This window comes from Fonsecaea monophora, assembly GCF_001642475.1.
Source record: "Fonsecaea monophora strain CBS 269.37 chromosome Unknown Scaff10, whole genome shotgun sequence".
In the NCBI taxonomy this organism is placed as follows: Eukaryota; Fungi; Ascomycota; class Eurotiomycetes; order Chaetothyriales; family Herpotrichiellaceae; genus Fonsecaea; species Fonsecaea monophora.
This window is the reverse complement of record NW_019173941.1, coordinates 177,344-195,640: the sequence shown is the minus strand read 5'-3', so window position 1 is coordinate 195,640 and position 18,297 is coordinate 177,344. Positions and strand designations below refer to the sequence as shown.

At 51.2% G+C, this 18,297-nt stretch overlaps 8 protein-coding genes across 8 annotated transcripts; 6 read left to right on the top strand and 2 right to left on the bottom strand.

Moving 5' to 3' along the window:
• Positions 1–472: 472 nt before the first annotated feature.
• On the top strand, positions 473–1,804 carry AYO21_02334 (hypothetical protein; the record flags this gene model as incomplete). The annotated part of the gene is made up of 1 exon (XM_022652313.1): positions 473–1,804. One exon carries the CDS (start codon positions 473–475, stop codon positions 1,802–1,804), a length of 1,332 nt encoding a protein of 443 aa, XP_022515349.1.
• Positions 1,805–2,340: 536 nt separating this feature from the next.
• AYO21_02333 (hypothetical protein) lies at positions 2,341–6,140 on the bottom strand (the record flags this gene model as incomplete). Its single annotated transcript, XM_022652312.1, has 3 exons — positions 2,341–2,421; positions 2,484–2,915; positions 2,970–6,140. The coding sequence occupies 3 exons, from the start codon at positions 6,138–6,140 to the stop codon at positions 2,341–2,343; spliced, it is 3,684 nt and encodes a 1,227-aa protein (XP_022515348.1).
• Positions 6,141–6,949: 809 nt separating this feature from the next.
• On the top strand, positions 6,950–7,677 carry AYO21_02332 (V-type proton ATPase proteolipid subunit 2; the record flags this gene model as incomplete). The annotated part of the gene is made up of 5 exons (XM_022652311.1): positions 6,950–7,015; positions 7,073–7,090; positions 7,151–7,163; positions 7,220–7,302; positions 7,357–7,677. 5 exons carry the CDS (start codon positions 6,950–6,952, stop codon positions 7,675–7,677), a joined length of 501 nt encoding a protein of 166 aa, XP_022515347.1.
• A 145-nt stretch (positions 7,678–7,822) lies between these two features.
• Positions 7,823–9,430, bottom strand: AYO21_02331 (hypothetical protein; the record flags this gene model as incomplete). Its single annotated transcript, XM_022652310.1, has 1 exon — positions 7,823–9,430. One exon carries the CDS (start codon positions 9,428–9,430, stop codon positions 7,823–7,825), a length of 1,608 nt encoding a protein of 535 aa, XP_022515346.1.
• Positions 9,431–10,410: 980 nt separating this feature from the next.
• Positions 10,411–11,244, top strand: AYO21_02330 (hypothetical protein; the record flags this gene model as incomplete). Its single annotated transcript, XM_022652309.1, has 1 exon — positions 10,411–11,244. One exon carries the CDS (start codon positions 10,411–10,413, stop codon positions 11,242–11,244), a length of 834 nt encoding a protein of 277 aa, XP_022515345.1.
• Positions 11,245–13,134: 1,890 nt separating this feature from the next.
• AYO21_02329 (hypothetical protein) lies at positions 13,135–14,004 on the top strand (the record flags this gene model as incomplete). Its single annotated transcript, XM_022652308.1, has 1 exon — positions 13,135–14,004. The coding sequence occupies one exon, from the start codon at positions 13,135–13,137 to the stop codon at positions 14,002–14,004; it is 870 nt and encodes a 289-aa protein (XP_022515344.1).
• A 613-nt stretch (positions 14,005–14,617) lies between these two features.
• AYO21_02328 (hypothetical protein) lies at positions 14,618–15,069 on the top strand (the record flags this gene model as incomplete). Its single annotated transcript, XM_022652307.1, has 2 exons — positions 14,618–14,958; positions 15,015–15,069. 2 exons carry the CDS (start codon positions 14,618–14,620, stop codon positions 15,067–15,069), a joined length of 396 nt encoding a protein of 131 aa, XP_022515343.1.
• Positions 15,070–17,240: 2,171 nt separating this feature from the next.
• Positions 17,241–18,095, top strand: AYO21_02327 (hypothetical protein; the record flags this gene model as incomplete). Its single annotated transcript, XM_022652306.1, has 1 exon — positions 17,241–18,095. One exon carries the CDS (start codon positions 17,241–17,243, stop codon positions 18,093–18,095), a length of 855 nt encoding a protein of 284 aa, XP_022515342.1.
• Between the last annotated feature and the right edge of the window lie 202 nt (positions 18,096–18,297).

The window sequence follows — 18,297 nt, the reverse complement described above, 5'->3', positions numbered from 1 at the left end:
TGAGATCTAGTTTGGGCGCTTGGAATTTTGCTCTGACGAAAGTGGCAGCTGTGAAACTTCGGACAAAGTGACCAGACTGAAAAGAGGTGGCTCTAGAAAGGCAAGCCAATGCACGCATAGAACCAAGGAGTAGGAGGAAGAAGGGACTTGGAACGGAACCCTTGCAGTAGATATACACAGGAGTCGTAGGGTGTGATGACTCGAAACTCTTAATGAAGACTCACAAATTACTCGGTATGGGAAAATGACACAAAATAATCTCCCCTGCGCTCCCAGGCCAGCCTCGTGCAGCCACCAATAGCTAGCCACACTTCAGCCACACTTCAGCCTCACGGGTTTCGGAGAATCTCTTTTCTCCGCACAACTTTTTTTCTGACGAGGAATCGAGAACATCAATCCGCTCTTCAACGACACTACGTGGGTCAGCTTCGACATATGTACCACGTGTACTTGCCCTTCGCCGCCTCCAGCAATGCCCTCTCGAACCACAAGACTCTCCGACAAGGCGGCCCTGCCCTTCAAGACATCTAACAAACAGCGGAGACAGGACCTCCACGTCAAACAGAAACGCGCTCGAGATGCCCTGAAACGGGCCGAGAGATTCAGTCGTAAAAAAGAGGAGGCGAAGAACCCGAGATTGCGGGAGGAACGGTTGCGGCGCAATGTCCCCATCACGCTGGACAAGAAACGGGTCTACGACGAAATCGCCCATGAGCCTGAAGACGGTGGTCTGGGAATGGTCTACGACGTAGAGAGGCTGAAGAGAAGGAAATTGGCAGAGGAACAGGATTTACAGCCCTATATCGATGGAGAGGGACACACTGCGGAGCATCAAGGGGACGACGATGATCACGACTCCATGCTGGAGGAAAGCAGCGACAGCGAAGACGATGGCGACAACGACGAAGACGATCTCGAGCCAGCGGATCTGGACGAAGATACTCACGACCCTTTACCATCAAAGTCCCAGCTCAACTCCTCAAGATCTCGACTGAAAGATCGCGCAACTTCACCAACACGCTCAACGACCTCGACCAACCTCTCGCTTGCCCCCGCCGCGCTCGCCGCGAAGTTTCCGACTCTGTTTTTGCCGCCAGACTCGCCTCCTCCTTCCCCTCCCAAAATCCTAATTACCACATCGATAAACTCGACCTTGCACAATGAGGCTGCCATCCTGACCACTTTATTCCCCAACTCAAGATACATCCGTCGCTCCTCTCACAGGTACGGCTACAAGTTCTCCGTCCGCGAAATCTCCACCTTTGCAGCCAAGCAGGGATATACGTCTGTCATCGTTCTCGAGGAGAATCAAAAGAGGCCCTCGGGCATGACAGTGGTGCATTTACCCCTTGGACCGACATTCCACTTTACAATTTCGAACTGGTATTCAGGCAAGCAGATCCCTGGCCACGGTCGCCCCACAGACCACGTCCCTGAACTGATCTTGAACAACTTTACCACCCCGCTCGGCCTGGTAACCGCCCACCTCTTCCGCTCTCTTTTCCCAGCTACCCCGAAGCTCCAAGGCCGGCAGGTTCTAACGCTGCACAACCAGCGTGATTACATCTTCCTCCGCCGGCACCGGTACATTTTCCGCGCAAAACGGGAGACGGAAAGATCCGTGGTCGGCGCTGATGGGAAGGAGATGAGAGGCACAGAAGGCATCAGAGCCGGATTGCAAGAACTAGGGCCAAGGATGACCCTCAAATTGAGGAGGGTAGACAAGGGCATACAGAGGGCAAGTGGCCAGGAGTGGGAATGGAAGGCCAAGATGGAGAAGAAGAGGACCAAGTTCCAACTATGATCTGTTGCTGCAGACCGCCGGGCTCTCCAACAAAAGGGCAGCGTTGGGTTTTTCCTCCACATTGGGCACGCATCAGAAGCGATGGCGATTCAGAAGATCGAGGGTCAGGGATCGCAGCACTTGTCACTGGACCAGCAGAGGAACAAGACTCAAAGGTGGAAGTTCGCTTTGGGAATTCTGTGGACGCTGCAAGAACTCTGGCCTCTTCATCCAGCCCGTCGGCTCTTCCCGACAAGCCAGGAATAGTTCCCACATGGTCCATATGTCTCGTGTCTCCTTTCCATGTCAGCGCATAAGGCTTGTTGTTGACACCATTTCCATTCACGTGTGAGTAGATGTCGACACCATCCTTTCCGTTTGCCAATTGCCGGTGCCAGATCAGTGTCTCCAACTCCCTTTGCTGAGCCCATTGCAGCGGGCCCTCATGAACCTGACGTGTAGCCCATTCGTCCATCCGTAAAAGCAAGCAAAATAAAACAGGGCTAAAAGCTGAAACAGCAAACTTTCCAATCTAGCCACCCATTCTTTCTCAAGCTCTAACTGCCTTGAGCCTGGGTCCAGAAGTCAAGACTAGCGATGACATCCTCGCCGGTCTCGTCTTCGTAAGCGTACAGAATCTAGGCACAGGTTGTTAGCAGGGCAGTACTCGCCACAAAAAGAGCAGATAGCAGCCACTCACCTCTCTCGTACTCGAATGCAACATCCTGACATTCTTGCCCGTCATCACGTGAATCAACTCGCTCGTCTCAATATGCCGAATCTCGATGAAGGATGGCTCGAATGCGAGGATGTAGGGATAATTCAGTGCAAATGCCTGCGGAGTTCCTTCCCATGTAATTTTCCAGTCCTGTCTCGCACGCCATCCGTTCCGGTTGACAAAGAAGCTGAAGTCGGAATAGTTGAGCAGGAATTCGCCATTGAGCCGTTCAATGTGGATGGGTTTGACGTTTTCCTTGCGCGTCACGAAGTCAAGCGACGTGTCGGCTTGATCGAGCAGGGATTGTCGCTCGGTGGTCTCAAGCGAGACGACCTCAAAGCCTTTCGCACAGCCAACGCATAGTGTGGAGCGGAGGTAGTGTACTGATGTCGATTCAGCTGGGATGTAAAATTCCTAGAGTACTTTGTTAGCATCAATTTTCGCAATTTTCGCGACAGATGGTTTTACCTTGAAAGGCTTTAGAGCATCCTGGCCACTGGCAAACATCTTACTGATTGCCGGCTTCTTCTTACCCTTAGTAAGATCATCCATGGGCTCGTATACCTTGATGGTAGTGGATAATGCCGAAGTCTTCACAGAGCACACCAAATGTCGCCCCAGGCCAATTCCAGCTTTGAAGAAGTTAGAATGACCCTGGATCTTGCGAGGTCTAGTCGCCAGAGGATTCTGATTATTTGGATCCAGTGCATCAAAAGGATATGAAGTGAGAGTTTTGTTCGACAGGACCAGCAGCAGTCGATATTCCTCCAGCGTATCGATCTGGGACACTTGGGTAGCGTCGAGAATGCGCTTGGGCTTGATGGATTTGTCCTTTGGCCATCGATCAGCAATATAAATACCGTTGTCGGTACCATAAATGAGCTTGCGACCTCCGTCAGTTGGCACCAGACAATTGACCCGATTCTGAGCGTTGAAGAATCCTTCGCACAATATAGTCTTTGTGTAGAAGGCACTACTTCGGTCGCGAAGTTTGCTTTGCTGCTGCTCCACCAGTTCAATAAACTTTTTGCGCTGGGTGATGGAGGTGGCATATAGCTGAAGCTCATATGCACCTTTTCCAAGATGTCGGAAAGTGATTGGATACACCTCTTTTTGACCTGGGGTGCTTGAAGTGGACGGTTTGTTGCCGGGAATGAGACTCGACGAGGAACGCTTTGCGAGACCCAGGCGGGGGATGACTTGATCCATCTCGGCGATAACGAGGAGCTCCAGTGGAATCGGCTTTCTGTACACTCGAAGTTCCTCTCGTTTGTTGACATTTTTGACACGGCACATGAGGACTGCGTGATCGAAGAGATACACTTGAACTTCGGCACTGTCGGCGGGGGACTTCTTGAAGCTCATCTTGGTCAGGATGACCCGGTTCTCCTCTGTAAGTTTCAGATCCGTGTACTCTCCAGCATTCCACTTGAGCTGTTGATTCAGCTGAAGCAAGTTGAAGTGATTCTCGGCTTTACCACTTTCCGCGTTGACTCGGGCCAAGAAATCCTTGATCAGACCGATGGCTTTGGGTATATCCTTCTTGTCTGGGTTGTCATCTTTTGTGTACTTCAACACATTGTCCAACAATAGCGGATATCTGGCTAGTCGCGTTGTTGGTTTCGTAAGGTAACCATTCAGCTCAAGCTTTCTCGACTCTTTGAGGCGCTCAGTCTCGTCGACAAACCGCGAAAAGGCCGGGTTGGCGCCTTTCTCTTTCTCGAATTCGTATTTGCCGTACATCTGATTCGCACCGTATTTGATGAAGGGGTCGAACTGCGGCACAAATTTGAGAAAGATGTCACCAATGCTGTGCACCACGTGCTGTTCTTTCTGCCGCTTTGACAACTCTTCCGCGAACCTGCCATTCACTGCAAGAACCTCCAGACAGTTACCGAAGACGGTGCGAACAAATTTCTCTCGTCGCTCCTCCTTGATGGGAGACATGACATTGCCGGCGCCGCGAAGTGGCCTTATCCAGAAATCGCGGAGATATTCCAAATCCTTGACAAAGTCACGTTCTGTGTACATGAGCTCTGAGATGACTTCCTGTCTCTTCTTCTCTCTGTCGTCGATCTTGTCGGCGACCTCCTTTGGAACGCTGTTGATCCAGAGCTTCTGTTCCTGGTCTTCCTCGCCGTGTAGACTTCCTCTCGAGTTGGAGTGTCGCAACCCGGGCTGTGGCCGTAAATTCAGGCGAGCTTGCTGTTCAAGCCGCCGAGGACACGCGATCGAGTAGCAGAGGTGGTCTTTTGTGCAGGTCGGAGAATAACACTCCGTCAGCAACGTGAAAACACCGTTGACATCTTTTGAGGACGCCTCCTCTCCCATGGTTTCCCGGAACTGGTACACTTCTCCCGGAGCATCTCTCAGTCGATGCTCATAGGTAACGTCATGAAAGAACTTTTGGGCATCAAGGGCGCGTCCGAGAAGCAACGCAAGGTTTCTGTCTGTTGTTTTGATGATGTAGGCGATTAAGTCGACAGCCTCTGCCCCTGTGAAGGCATTCTTGTAAGAGAGATCATTCTTAGTTCTGTCGCCAACGCCGATCCTTTCCTGAAAAGCGCTTGCAACGCGTGACAGAAGGGCAGGGTAGACAAGAGGCGACTTTCTTTGGACAACAGTCGTTGTTTGACTGGCTGACGAATGAGCCGAGCCTGTCGGCCTACTCATCATGCTGTCGTTACGCGACACATTCATGGTGGTTGTTGGCGTCAAGTCAGACGCAGCTGAGGTACCAGAAGCGGCAGACGTAGTGCGCGGGGGGTTACTTCCCTCACTAGGGCGTCGCGACCGTGGAGTGATACCGTATCCTGGAGAATTAGTTGAACTAAACGAGCCGTTCGACGAGGCATGATGATCTGCAAAAGGGTCTGATTCTGATTCCCGACGACGATGAGGCACGACTCTGCCACTTGTCAACTGCTGAGTATGATCTCGATCCATGGCGAACGATCCCATCGACATGGATCTATCCCCATCGACTCTTTCCGGTATGTGTCTGCCTTGAGCTGTCGTCCTTGAACCACCGATTCCGGCGTAAGGTTGCTGTCTAAAGGCACTGGCAGTACCCTGCTGGAAGCTACTGGGTGGTGGACGATAGCCCATGGTCGGCTCTCCAGGCCTCACCATGGACCGCGACCTATATCCATCATTGTTTAATGCCGGAGGAGGCATTCGGTTGGGAACAGGTCTGCGATCGTAGGACGACATCGACATTGACGAGGGAACACCAGGCCGTGTGTCTATCCGCTGAGGCGGAGGGTAAGGTCGCCGATCAGGAAACATTGGCGCGGGATTGTGCGGCGGCGATCTCGCATTGTTTGCGCCATTTGTGTACGGCTGGCCCGGAGCAATGCCGTTGGAGCGGTCGTAGGATTGAGGCATCTGACGCATGGGTGGAGGGGGTCCGTGTCTCATGGACATGGTATGTTGTTGGTGTTGCGAAGTCATGCTGGGCAGTCGATCGTACATGCCACCAACGGATTGTGTTGTCATTGTCTGGGACCTCCCTGGAGGTGGAGCACCGCCAAAGATATTATGGAAGGCGGTATCTCTTTGATCGGCCGGGCCTCCATGCTGTGGAGGAGGTGGTCTTGCACCATAATAGCGAGAATCGGGCAGACCATAGTCTGCCATGCTCGGTCAGAGGAGAGGGAAAGAGCGATATAGCAGAGGCGTAGTTATTGGACCAGCATGGAGAGTTGTAGTGATGGAGACTCTGATCTGCCGCGTGTAGAGTGCAGGGGGCTTTTTCTGTCTCCTCTTTTCGCGATCTTGAATTCTCTCCCCCGCCCCCAACTTTTTTAATTCTTTAGTAGCGACGGCAGAATGAAGGGCAACGATCGGAATCGTGGTCTCGACGTAATGGAATGAATTGACAGTCGAGGACAGTGGGCGGCCGATATTCAGGTTGGGAATATGTGTGTGTGCTGCACGAGTGGAGGAGGTCGACTTGGATGAGGGATGGTCAGAGATTACAGATGATGGTCGCACAGATTCCGCGTCATGCTCTCACCGTGCCAGCAGGGAGAGAAAGGAGATGTTCTCAATGACTATGTACGAATTAATGAGTAGTAATGGTGAGAAGATCAATAGATAGAGCCAGTATAGCATGTAGTGGGAATGGAAATGGGAATGGGATGGGGGAGAAAACGATGCAGTTGGACGAGGATCGACTGCTGCTAATCCAAGCCTGAATCTGGGGTCGCCATTGGCTGCGCCTGCTCCTCTAACCTCCTCTAAGCAGCAAAGCCCAGCTTCCCTCCTGCCTGCGGTGGCAGATGCGCAGGCACATCATCACCATCATCCTCCATCCCAAGCTTCATCGGCAGAACGTTACCCACAAGGTGCTTCGAGCACCCACCTCTCCTGTCGCACCTTTTCAAACCACTTCTCTTTCCTGCTTTTCTCCGACAACTTACCATTAGACACTGAAATCTGCCACCATGGCGACAATTACAGAAGGACCTGGCAGTGAACTCACGCCCAACTTTGCTCCCTTCTTTGGCATGGTAATCTCTCACTAGACCTTCTCTGACGAAACAAAACTAACATGCAGAATCATACAGGCCGGAATTGCCTCTGCTGTACGTCGAGCTAGCCTCAAACCACCGAGACCGTCTCTGCTGACCCTCCATGCGCTCTAGATGATCTTTGGCTGTATGGTTATGAAAAGATAAATGGAGACACACACAAGATACTGAGCAGTTGTACAGGTATCGGAGCCGCCTATGGCACCGCGAAATCAGGCATCGGAATTGCTGGTGTCGGAACTTACCGTCCTGACCTGATCATGAAGGTATGGAACGCGCAACGGGATCCTTGATGTGCTTTGTTTGACCGCGAATGGCAGTCCCTCATCCCTGTCGTTATGTCTGGTATCATCGCCGTCTACGCCCTCGTCATTGCTGTGCTTATCGCGGGAGACATGGGACCTCCGCCGCAGCAGAACTACAGCTTGTTCACAGGATTTATGCACCTGGCTTCCGGATTAAGCGTCGGTCTGGCTGGTCTCGCGGCAGGCTATGCCATTGGGATTGTGGGAGATATGGGAGTGAGATGTTACATGCAGCAAAGCAGGATATTTGTGGGCATGGTGCTCATTTTGATCTTTGGTGAAGTATTGGGGCTTTATGGGTTGATTGTGGGGTTGATTCTGCATTCGAAGAGTTGAACGACCGCCCAACAATGTTGGAGGATAAAACGTCTTCACTTCGAAGGCTAGTATTTCAAGAATAGAGCCTGGCTGTTGCCACTTTGAAATGAAAGGGTTCGGAGCGACATTTATCGCATCTTATGACTATGAATGCTATATGCGCTTACTGCAGAAATTTCCCAAGATTGCCACCAATATGCTCCAAGTCCAGGAGGAATGTGTCGTGTCCGAACAAACTAATATCCTCACCAAGCTCCACGTGCGTTACTTGATTATTTCCCGTCGCCCTCAAGGTCTCAGCAATCTCTCTTTGCTGCCATGCCGGGAAGAGGATATCACTCGCCACACCCATCACCAACACAGGATGACTGCGCAAGGGTGCCATTCCCTGGACGAGATCTCTGGGTGGCCCTTGATGTCCGGGGGCAACAGCTTCGTCCATTGGCGCGGTGGAGACTTTCTCTTCGTAATTCTTCGACGGTAGCGTTAGGCTGCATGCTGGGTCATTTCGAATTGCCGCTGCCCCGTGGAAGTTGACTAGCTTCTCCTGGTTCTTTTGCCTCCGTTCTCTGGTACTTTCTTGGTGCGCCCACCCAAGATCGAAGAGATCCATGGCCTTGCTCACATAAAGCAGAGAATTTGGATCATATTCCAAGGAAAATTTCTCACCAGCGTGGTCCAGGTACGTTTCAATCAAGAAATCCGGGCACAGAGCAGGCTGTTTACTGGGATCGGCTCGCTGCCTCCCAAACCGGTTCTCCCATTCTGGCCCACTGCGATATGTCACTGTTGCAATTTCGCGCGCGAGCTTCATCCCCGTGTGTGGAGGAATACTGTCGTAGTAGAAACCTCTGTTCCACTTGGGATCCATCATCAACACTTGCCGTTGAGTGTGCCGCATTGCGATACTATATGGGTGACTTCTTGCACAACCCGAAATGCTGACTATTTTGCCCACTCGGTCTGGGAAATGCACGCCGAAAGCGAGACTTTGCATTCCACCCATACTGGCGCCAACGCTGGCGTAGAGCTTGTCAATGCCAAGACCATCCAGAAGCCGCGCTTGCGCTCTGACCATGTCGTCCATGGTCAAGATGGGGAACCGAGTGGCATATCGCTGACCGTCGGACGGGTCGATCGAAGAAGGTCCAGTTGAGCCATAGCAGCCGCCTATAACGTTCGTGCAAATCACAAAGTGTTTGTTGGTATCTAAGGGACAACCAGGCCCAATGAACTTTTCCCACCACCCAGGCTTTGGGTTGGCTTCAGTGCTGTGTGCATGGCTCGACGCCGACAACCCAGTGTGCAGCAGAATTGCATTGCTCTTGTCCGCGTTCAATGTACCCCAAGTCTCATGAGCAATATCGAATTCCGGTAGTATCCCGCCCCAATCCAGCAGCATGGGCTCAGAGCTGCGAAATACCATGTGTTTCCCCGTGGTGTAAGACGGTTCAGGTCCTGATTCGAGAGAACGGTTCTGCAAAGCGGCCGTCTTCAGTTCTTGAGCGTCAAGGCACGGAAAGGACATTGCCGGGTTTGTGGACTCGGACCCCTCGAAAGAGTCTTCTTCTCGTACGGCGGCGGCGGCAGCCTGCGCATGATGGCTTGCTCGTGTGTGTAGGGACGCATTTCTAATCCGCTGGGTCTCCGATTTTGCAAGCGAGTGGGCGAACCTGTGTTCCCTTATAGATGAGGATGAATTGGAAGTGAGAGCCCTTGAGCCTCGACTCAGTAGCCGTGCTGCGATCTGGGCACCTCGGGGAACAGCCATGTTGAGCTGTGCAGGATTTCAAACTGGTAGAGAGCACAGAGGAGGGAGCGGGGCCCCTCCAGTTAAGAAATGTGACATGCATTTTCCAGGGCTTTAACAATTTTGTGATGAAACTGGTAGGGGAGTCGACCGCGCAGTCAATGATCACGACATCAGCGACCAATAACAAAGCAGTAAAGGCACCATTCGCCTAACCTGCCTTATATGGGAATTCAGCCTTGTCGCCGTGTTTGCTCCAGCCCTAGGTGACAGCCTCGTCGATGGAGAAACCTTTTACCTGAAAGGACCCGATATGGACCATGACATTGGTCCAACCCAGATTGTTCTACGCTTGTTGCTGTGATGGACACCCAAATTGGGAGATATGGATATGTCTGCTTCACTTGGGCAGGACAGGGAAGTCAAAAAATTGCGACAAAGCAAGACATGATGCTCAAACCCAACTCCTCTAGCATCTGCGGTGCGGTCTCGCTGAAGCTTTCTATTCAGTCGGCTGGGTAGAAACAAACAACGAGCCGGAAGCCGAATCCCCTTCTGATTTGACCATAGGGAACGATGCGGCAAAGCGAGGTGATTGAGATTCCGGCAACCTCGGCTCAGTTCCCAGCGCAGGGACTGAACCGCCAGCCGATGCATCTCCACACTTTGACCCGCCACGAATTCACCGTTCAATAATACTCCAAACACCTCCTTGATTAGTAGTCGTTCACGGCGATAGCTGTCTTGGAAAGTGCCGAGGGTCAATGATTGAAACCATTTTATATACCTAACACTAACCCTAGGTCTTCTAGGAGCTAGAAAAGACTCCAAAGGATTCATTCACCAGCATATTCCAGGCTTGTTTGCTTGCCCTTGTTCAACCTCAGGTATATCTCGACGAGTATCAAGTTCCTCCCCTCTTGCCCTCGAGCCGAGCACGTCCGCCGTGTCCCTCCCTTCGCGATCCTACCGTCTTCAGTCCATCCTCAGCAACCGCTATCATGGCTTCCCCAGAAGAAGCAGTCCTCTACAGGGAGCAAGGCCGCATCGCGATCATCACCCTCAATCAACCCAAGAAGCTAAATGCCATGAGCCAACCTTACTACTACCGCATCTCCTGCCTACTCCGCGAGATCGCTGAGAATCCCAACATCAGCGTCACGGTGATCACAGGCTCGGGTCGGTTTTTCTCCGCGGGTGCAAATGTCAATTCTACCAGACCTGGTGTTGGACCGGGCTTGGACAAAGATGCCGCACGGAATGATATTTTGAAGGGATTCGTGAGCAACAACTTGGATATCACACGGTCGTTCTATACGCATCCGAAGATCTTGGTCGGTGCGCTGAACGGGCCAACGGTGGGGTTGTCCGCAGCCATATTGGGCTTCTGCGACTTCATCTATGCCACGCCGCATACCTTCCTGTTGACGCCGTTCTCCTCGCTTGGACTAGTCGCAGAGGGTGGTGCGAGCATTGGGCTCGTGCAGCGCATGGGCCTGACAAAGGCCAACGAAGCACTCATCATGTCCCGCAAGATCCCATGTGATGAGCTCGTGGCTTGCGGCTTCGTGAACAAGGTCTTTTCTGGTAAGGACCAGAACGACTCTGATGGGTTCCTGAAACAAGTGCTGGCAGAAATCGATGACAAGTTGGGCGAGCATCTGAACCAAGAGTCCATTCTGAAGATCAAGGAACTGATCAGACGGCCGTTCTTGGAAGGCCTCGAGGCACAAGGAGTTCGGGAGGTGATGGAGGGCATGAAGAGGTTTATCCAGGGGGCACCGCAGGAAGAGTTCAAGAAGATTGCTAGTGGACAGAAGAGACACAAGTTGTAGACATCCTGGGTGTAGGCAGAACAAAATTGGTTGACTGTGATGGCGTGTCAATGCTCACCGCTAGGGTTGTATAGAACCAACTCAGAGTTCAAAAGTGCTGTACATGAACATACTCACTTTCTGCAATACAAAATAAACCTCCTACATGAAGTGATTCCTCCTGACTGTCACTTATTCTGCGAAGCATTGCCGTATTGCGTTCTCGATATCTGAAGGCTTTCTTCCCCTCCTCGCTCCTCGCGTGCCATACACTCCAGGAATATCCACATCTGCATCGCGGAATCCTGTGTGCGTGGGAAAATACATGCTCTTATGCTCTCCCATCGTATATTCGTCTTGATGTGGCATCACCTCCTCGTATCCATGTGTCCACTCCATTACTGGTTCCTCTTCTCTTGAGCTGTGCTCACAACTTGTTGTGCGGCAAACCTTGCTCCACAGAAGGCAACTAGCCGATTCACGAGGTGAAAGACCAGCATGGACATACAAAGCAGCGAGCAGTGACAAGCTGAAAAGCAGCAGGAGCAGTTGTTTCGCTGGTTCATGAAGTGGACTAGTCAGGCCTCATTTGTCCCAAGTCGGTCTATGGCGATACAGCCTTTCGGCCTCGACGAACACCAGCATAACCAGTTTGAGGGGCCAGGGATATCCTGCCGCCTTGCGCTCTCGCTCTTGATAAAACCCAGATGTCGATAGGACCATTAGTTTCCCGCTTCGCCACAGGGTAAAGGCCTGAAGCAGCCATGTTGTTGGATCACTACTCCACTGGTGGCGGAAGTGAAAAGCAGCGAACACGTCTGAGATGAAAAGCAGCAGCAGAATGAACTTTGCTGGTTCACAAAGATGTTCCTTTAGGAATCAATGCTGCCAGATTCATGCTCCCGGATACCTTGTGCCGCTGACGGGAGTGACTTGGCCACAGCTGCTGTGGTAACTGGTTCATCGTGACCCTGTCATCTCGGTCGAGGCTTACCTGCCTTCTCTCAGCTTTAGTATAGACCCAGGGAACAACTCCCGAACGCGGTGGTATCAGCCAGATCTACTCCACAGTTTGCGCAGGTCAGCGGTGTCATCAAAAGCAGCAATCGGCCTAATTGCAAAGCAGCACGAGAAAAAATGGCAAGCCACGAAGAGCGATACCATGTGGATGAATGTAGTTCAGCCGTGATATGTAATTGGAGGTTGAGTTGGTGAGTTTGACATCACGCTGACCTGAGGCGCAAAAAGAGCGGGATGTCTAGGATGCCTTAGGCCATTCAGGGCAAGTTTTGATTTCCCGAAACAGAAATTGGAGCTTGCTCTTTTGCCGTGGCGGTTCTCGCCATTTCCAAAGCATACGCATATATCCTGCCACTTTTGGTGCCTCTGAGGTCATCTTGGAGCGGCGACTTGTCTACAACCAACTACTAGACTCCTCCTTTCCTCATCCTTGCATCTCCGTGGACGACCAGCATGCAGGCTTAAAGTGACAAAACTCAGATACTGCGCCAATTGCTCTTCTAGTCTTCTTTGTCAGCGGTTCCAAGATCAAATATCAATGCAAAGAATGTCATATCGCATCTCTAGGCAAACTCTCAGAAGTGTCCTGTTGAGCTTGAGATATCTGTGTTTGTCAGATGACGTTTCAATAGGTCTGTATAATGAGGCCTAATTGGATCTGGGAGCTTGTTTACGGGCTAAGCTACAGCTCGAGCTTGAGCTGTGTCGAGTTGCTTGAGCCTTTGTGTTCACTCATCTTGTTCGAGCATCAGGTCAGGTATATATAGCAGGTTAAGTCCCTATATCCCATCACGTCTTCGAGTCGTTCAGTAGATATCAGAGAACCGAGCTCAAATTACTTCTAGCACAGGCGACCATCATACAGTCAATCCCCCATCGACCCTATTCAAAATGTACACGACTCTCCCTAATGGCATCAAAGTCTTCTATCGGGAAGCAGGCTCTCCAAGCAAACCCACAATTCTCCTGTTACATGGTTTTCCGTCCTCCTCAAACCAATACCGGAAACTTATCCCTATTCTCGCCGATAAATACCATGTTATCGCTCCAGACCTACCTGGCTTTGGTTTCACAGAAATACCTGCCTCCTTGAACTTCGAGTACACTTTCGCCAATCTCGCGACTACAATCGGAGCCTTCCTTGACGTTCTCAATATCCAGAAATTCGCGGTGTATGTGTTTGATTATGGTGCCCCGACAGGATTTCGCCTGGCGCTTGAGCGGCCAGAGGCTATCACAGCCATCATTTCTCAGAATGGCAACGCCTATGAAGAAGGCTTGTCGTCGTTTTGGGATCCTCTTCGGAAACTATGGGCTTCTGATACCGGGTCTAACGAGGAGAAGCAATTGCGCGAGATGATTTCGGGCGCGGTCTTGTCTTTTGAGGCCACAAAGGATCAGTATCTGCATGGAGAGCCCGAAGCTGAAAAGATTGATGATCCGGCGACATATCACCTCGACTACGCCCTCATGTGCCGGCCGGGCAACAAGGAGATCCAACTTGATCTGTTCAGGGACTATGGCACTAACGTCGCACTGTATCCCAAGTTTCAGGCGTACATGCGGCAGAGCAATGTTCCTGTGCTAGCGGTATGGGGCAAGAACGACATCATCTTCCCGCCTTCGGGAGCGGAAGCCTTCAGGAGGGATGTGAAATCCCTGAAGCTGGTGTTGTTGGAAGGTGGACACTTTTTAGTCGAGAGTCACACGGAGGAGATAGCGAAGCTGATGCTGGATTTCTTGACCGGGGAGGGGATTTGATCGACTATCAACCGTGGGATGAAAAGACGGATGGCATTCGGAAGTACTTATATCTTCTTAGGTACTAATACACTCGAGTAATGTTACAGTCAATAAATGGTTATCACCATCACTGTCGGTGGATTCTGCAATGGTCATATCTATACCAGAACCAAAGGCCTGGCGTTTTTAATTTTGGTGCCCTTTGACCAGAACACGGTGTGGCAAGGATATCTTGGCCGTCCTCCAAGGCGACCTTTGTAATATCGAGACCACTCGGTTTCTCGACGGCCTCAATCCGAGTACGTGTATCCTGTAGGACCAGAAGAAGCATCACGTGGGTGTTACATCTGAACATCTGCTGAGTCAGTCAATGCCAAGGAAACCGACTGGCCGATGGTCGATTGGGCTCTAGACCTCGTCGCTGACAAAGTTGGGTGACAGCGACGTTGCAGAGCCCCAATGCCACGAGGGTGAAAGGCCGGGTTGTCTGTGAAGCGAAAGATTCCGTTGGAGGAACAGCTTCAAAGTATAAATACAAAGGTATAGTCTGTTCAATGGACTGCGAGAGCATGATCAAAGTAGATTGTGGGAGGGAAAACACCTCGGTTTCTGACGAAATATTGTGCTCACGATGCCAGCCTCGTTGCGCATTGAAATATTCCCATCTGACCTCCAACGGATGATTGACTTCTATTCCACCATCCTCAACTTTGTCTTGATCAAGCGGAATGGCGACTACGCCTACCTCGGGCGCGACAACATCTTCATCGGCGCCATCGAGACAGGATCGACCGAGACGCTTGAAGAGAAAGCAAGTTACCGCCGTCCGAAGAAAGGAATTGAGATAGTAGTCGAAGTGGACGACTTGGAAAAGGAGAGAGACTTCATTGTTGCCAAGGGATGGAAGCTGGACGCCAACATCCAATTGCAGGATTGGGGACTGAAGGATTTCAGATTAAACGATCCTGACGGGTACGTGAACTGCCGTTGTCATACATCAGGCCAGCCTTGACATGCTGTTCTATCAGATACTACCTGAGGTTCACAACACACAGCCCGAGGCGCGATGGGAAAGGCGCATAGCGTGGCACATGGGAAAGCAAGTGTCAAATGCGGCTTCTGAGGATCTCCGTAATAAGAGCCTAACAAGGGAAAAGATTTTCCCAGATATCCATTTAAGAAGGCTATGCTATTCCGCACTTTTAAAGGGGGATGACGAAGTTTGGTGCCGTGGTCCTCGGTCGAAGAGCGCCTTGGGGTGGTTCGTAGCTGATGCTCTTAGTGGTTGGCGTGATCGGGCGTGATCGTTCCCTGTCATTGCTGCTGAGCTGCAGCAAATGAGGAAGAACCCGGGTGTCACATGGCACAAATCATCCTTGTAGCAAGTTGTGCTTGTCGTCATACGTCATGATAGAAAAGAAAGACAGCCACAAGTCGTGTCTGTGGTCGGATCTAAATTCCTAAATCTCGAATGACGAAGCCCCAATGAGATCCGAGCGCCACAAGCAAGCCACGATCAGCCACAGGCAGCCACATAGCTTGTGGTATAATTGGCGGAAATTGTTAGCGCAGTTGTGGGTCCTTCCCATCTCATGTCGTCACCTCTCAAATCATGGATCTACTCTTTGTTCAGCATTGACTTTTACCTTCCTGGGTTTGGTGGGCAGGTAGTATCAAGGACGAGTAAGTGGGTGTCAGCAGGTCCGAGGACGTCATAGTATCTCCGAGAGCATTGTGGTGGTCATCGGTGGCAGAGCATCTCGAATGACCTCAGACTGAATCAAGCTGAAATCTTAGACGCGATTTCCTTTGTTTGACTCTGGTCGCGGAGCAATGTGACTGGCTATCCAGGCAACGGAAGTGGGGGATTCAAAGGTAGCCCAAGGAAAGAGTCAATGACTGTGAAGGAGGAAGTCACACGTGAAAGTCGTAACGCGGGGCAGCAGGCAAAGCAGGCAAACGGCAGTGACATCGTACGCAGACTCATTCTGCCTGACTATAAGTATCTCTCTCTCCCTCATTCCACTTCCATTTCCTTTCCATCATCCACCAGACCGTTTCTCAAAATCCATCAAAGTTCTCATATCAAATCCAAATTCAAATCAAATCACAAACTTCATCCACAATGGATACCATCAAGAACACTGCCAAGTATGTTGCCATCCTACGTGTTGTCATGTCTTCGTGATATTGATGCTTCGGTAGCTACGTCGGTGACAAGGTCAACGAAGTCACCTCTGGTGCTTCCAAGGAGGCCAACAAGAATGTCGCCAAAGACTCTGACGCATCCCTCGGAACCCGTGCTTCTGCAGCAAAGGACGCCGTTGGTGACAAGATTGACGAGACCAAGAACTCTGTATGTCCCTAACCTTGTCCCTTTTTGTCACCATCTAACAAATGTAATAGGCATCCGCTGAGGGCAACAAGCAAGCTGCTACTCACTAGACGTCTCGACCTTGAGACTACAATTCGACCTACAATACCCTCTTGCAACAGTTCCTAAGAATGTTTTCTTACCTTACGGTCCAAGCGGTTGAATGATGGTCAATACACAACCAGCAGTATCCTTGCAGGTGGTTTTCACGAGCTTCGGATATGACAATGTATTTCCTATGATACTCGTGCTCAAGTGAGCAACGGCACCGCATCAGGTAGCTTGAATCAAATGATATGATCATCCACATATTACTCTCAGTTAACCGTTTGTGAAAATAATTTATCCGTCGTCGTGCTAAGTATATGCCACATTCCTACTTGACAATGAAGTGAACTGGTCCCTCTATTGATTTGTGTACGAGAGTGTTTTCTTGCATTCAGGTATATGGTCAATAGTCGACTTTGGTTGTGGTATGATAGTTTGCGACATTCATATGAATAAACCAACCAGGTAAAATATTGTATTTGCGATTCAAGATATCCTCGATACACCAACGTAATAAAAGAGGAATTTATAGTCACAAAGAAACCGTGGGAAGAGAATCCTCGCAAGCAAAGCCAGTGGAAGTGAAATATATCATTTCAGTTAAGAGTGGGTGAAGCAAAACCCGCTGTGACCTCTGGTAATTCTCCTCCATCCACTGTCACTTTGTTGCAAGTGTCTATCTAAGACGCGCTTCCTATGGCACGACGGGACTAGACAACAACAACGATTAACATTTGCGCGCCACGAGATCCTCTCAATCACCCATCATCCTTTCCCAAATGTGTCTACGCAGGAAGACCGGATCAACAACGCAACACCACCCACCACCACCATGCAACGCCGGGCCCGTGGCCGTTCCTCCTACCCGTCCTCGTCGTCGTCGAACGAGACGGTTCTCGAAGCGTGCTCCTCCCCGCCGCCAGGATACCCTCTAGCTCTGGCAGATGGCGTGCAGGGTACGTTGCCATCGCAGACGTCGATCGTGGCGCTGTCGCGACGCTTTGCTTCCAATCCACCGAAGGCCGCCAGCAGGACAGGTTACAGTCATAATGTTGCGAAAGAAAGAACCGTCCCTGGAGAGAACGAGGCAGAAGATATTGAGGAGAACGATGCACACGGACACGATGACTCGGAAGAGTCGATTGATTGGGACGCGGACTCGGATCAAGGCACCGTTCACAACGCACCTCAGCCTCGTCGAGTCGTGAGACGTGCCAGGTTACCACAGACCATGGGCTTCCACATGGACTGGTGGATCGCGCGTGTAGCCACAGCGGCGATCAATGTGAGTATCCTCACCCTCTCTCTTCACCTCCTATCTCAAAAGTGCTTTCGCCATTCTTATGAATTTGGGCCCCCCTCCATTTCGCTCGCGAGAAAAATCCGAAATGCTAACCTCTGTCCGAGAGTCCCCGTAGCTGGACTTCAAAGTCCTGTGTGCCAGTATGATGTTGTGGAGGGAGAACAACGAAGTGCTGCAAATCCCCACCTCTCGTACGAGATCCGTACCACAGACGCTAGGGCAGGAAGACGATTCTTGCGCAAACTCGCTATTGTCGCAGAACACCCGGCGGTCACCCTCGCAAGCCCCACTACTCCTCGAAGGCGCGTACCGATCCTCCGCGTCAATGTTGGACTGGGACGCTTTGCTGGAAAGCATCAAGCGAGCCAGCGAGCTGATGCATAGAAACCGCAAGTGGAGGATCAGAGGAAAGAAGAATGCCGCAGGCTGGTGTAGGTGGGGGGCTGGACGACGGGTATTTCGCAGAGGCGAATTCGTCGAGGAAGCCGAGGTTGGATATGAGGTAAAAAGGGAGGTGGACGGCCAGACATGGATGATCAAGCTGGGATACCGGAGGAATGATGCGGTAGTGGAGGACATGGATCTG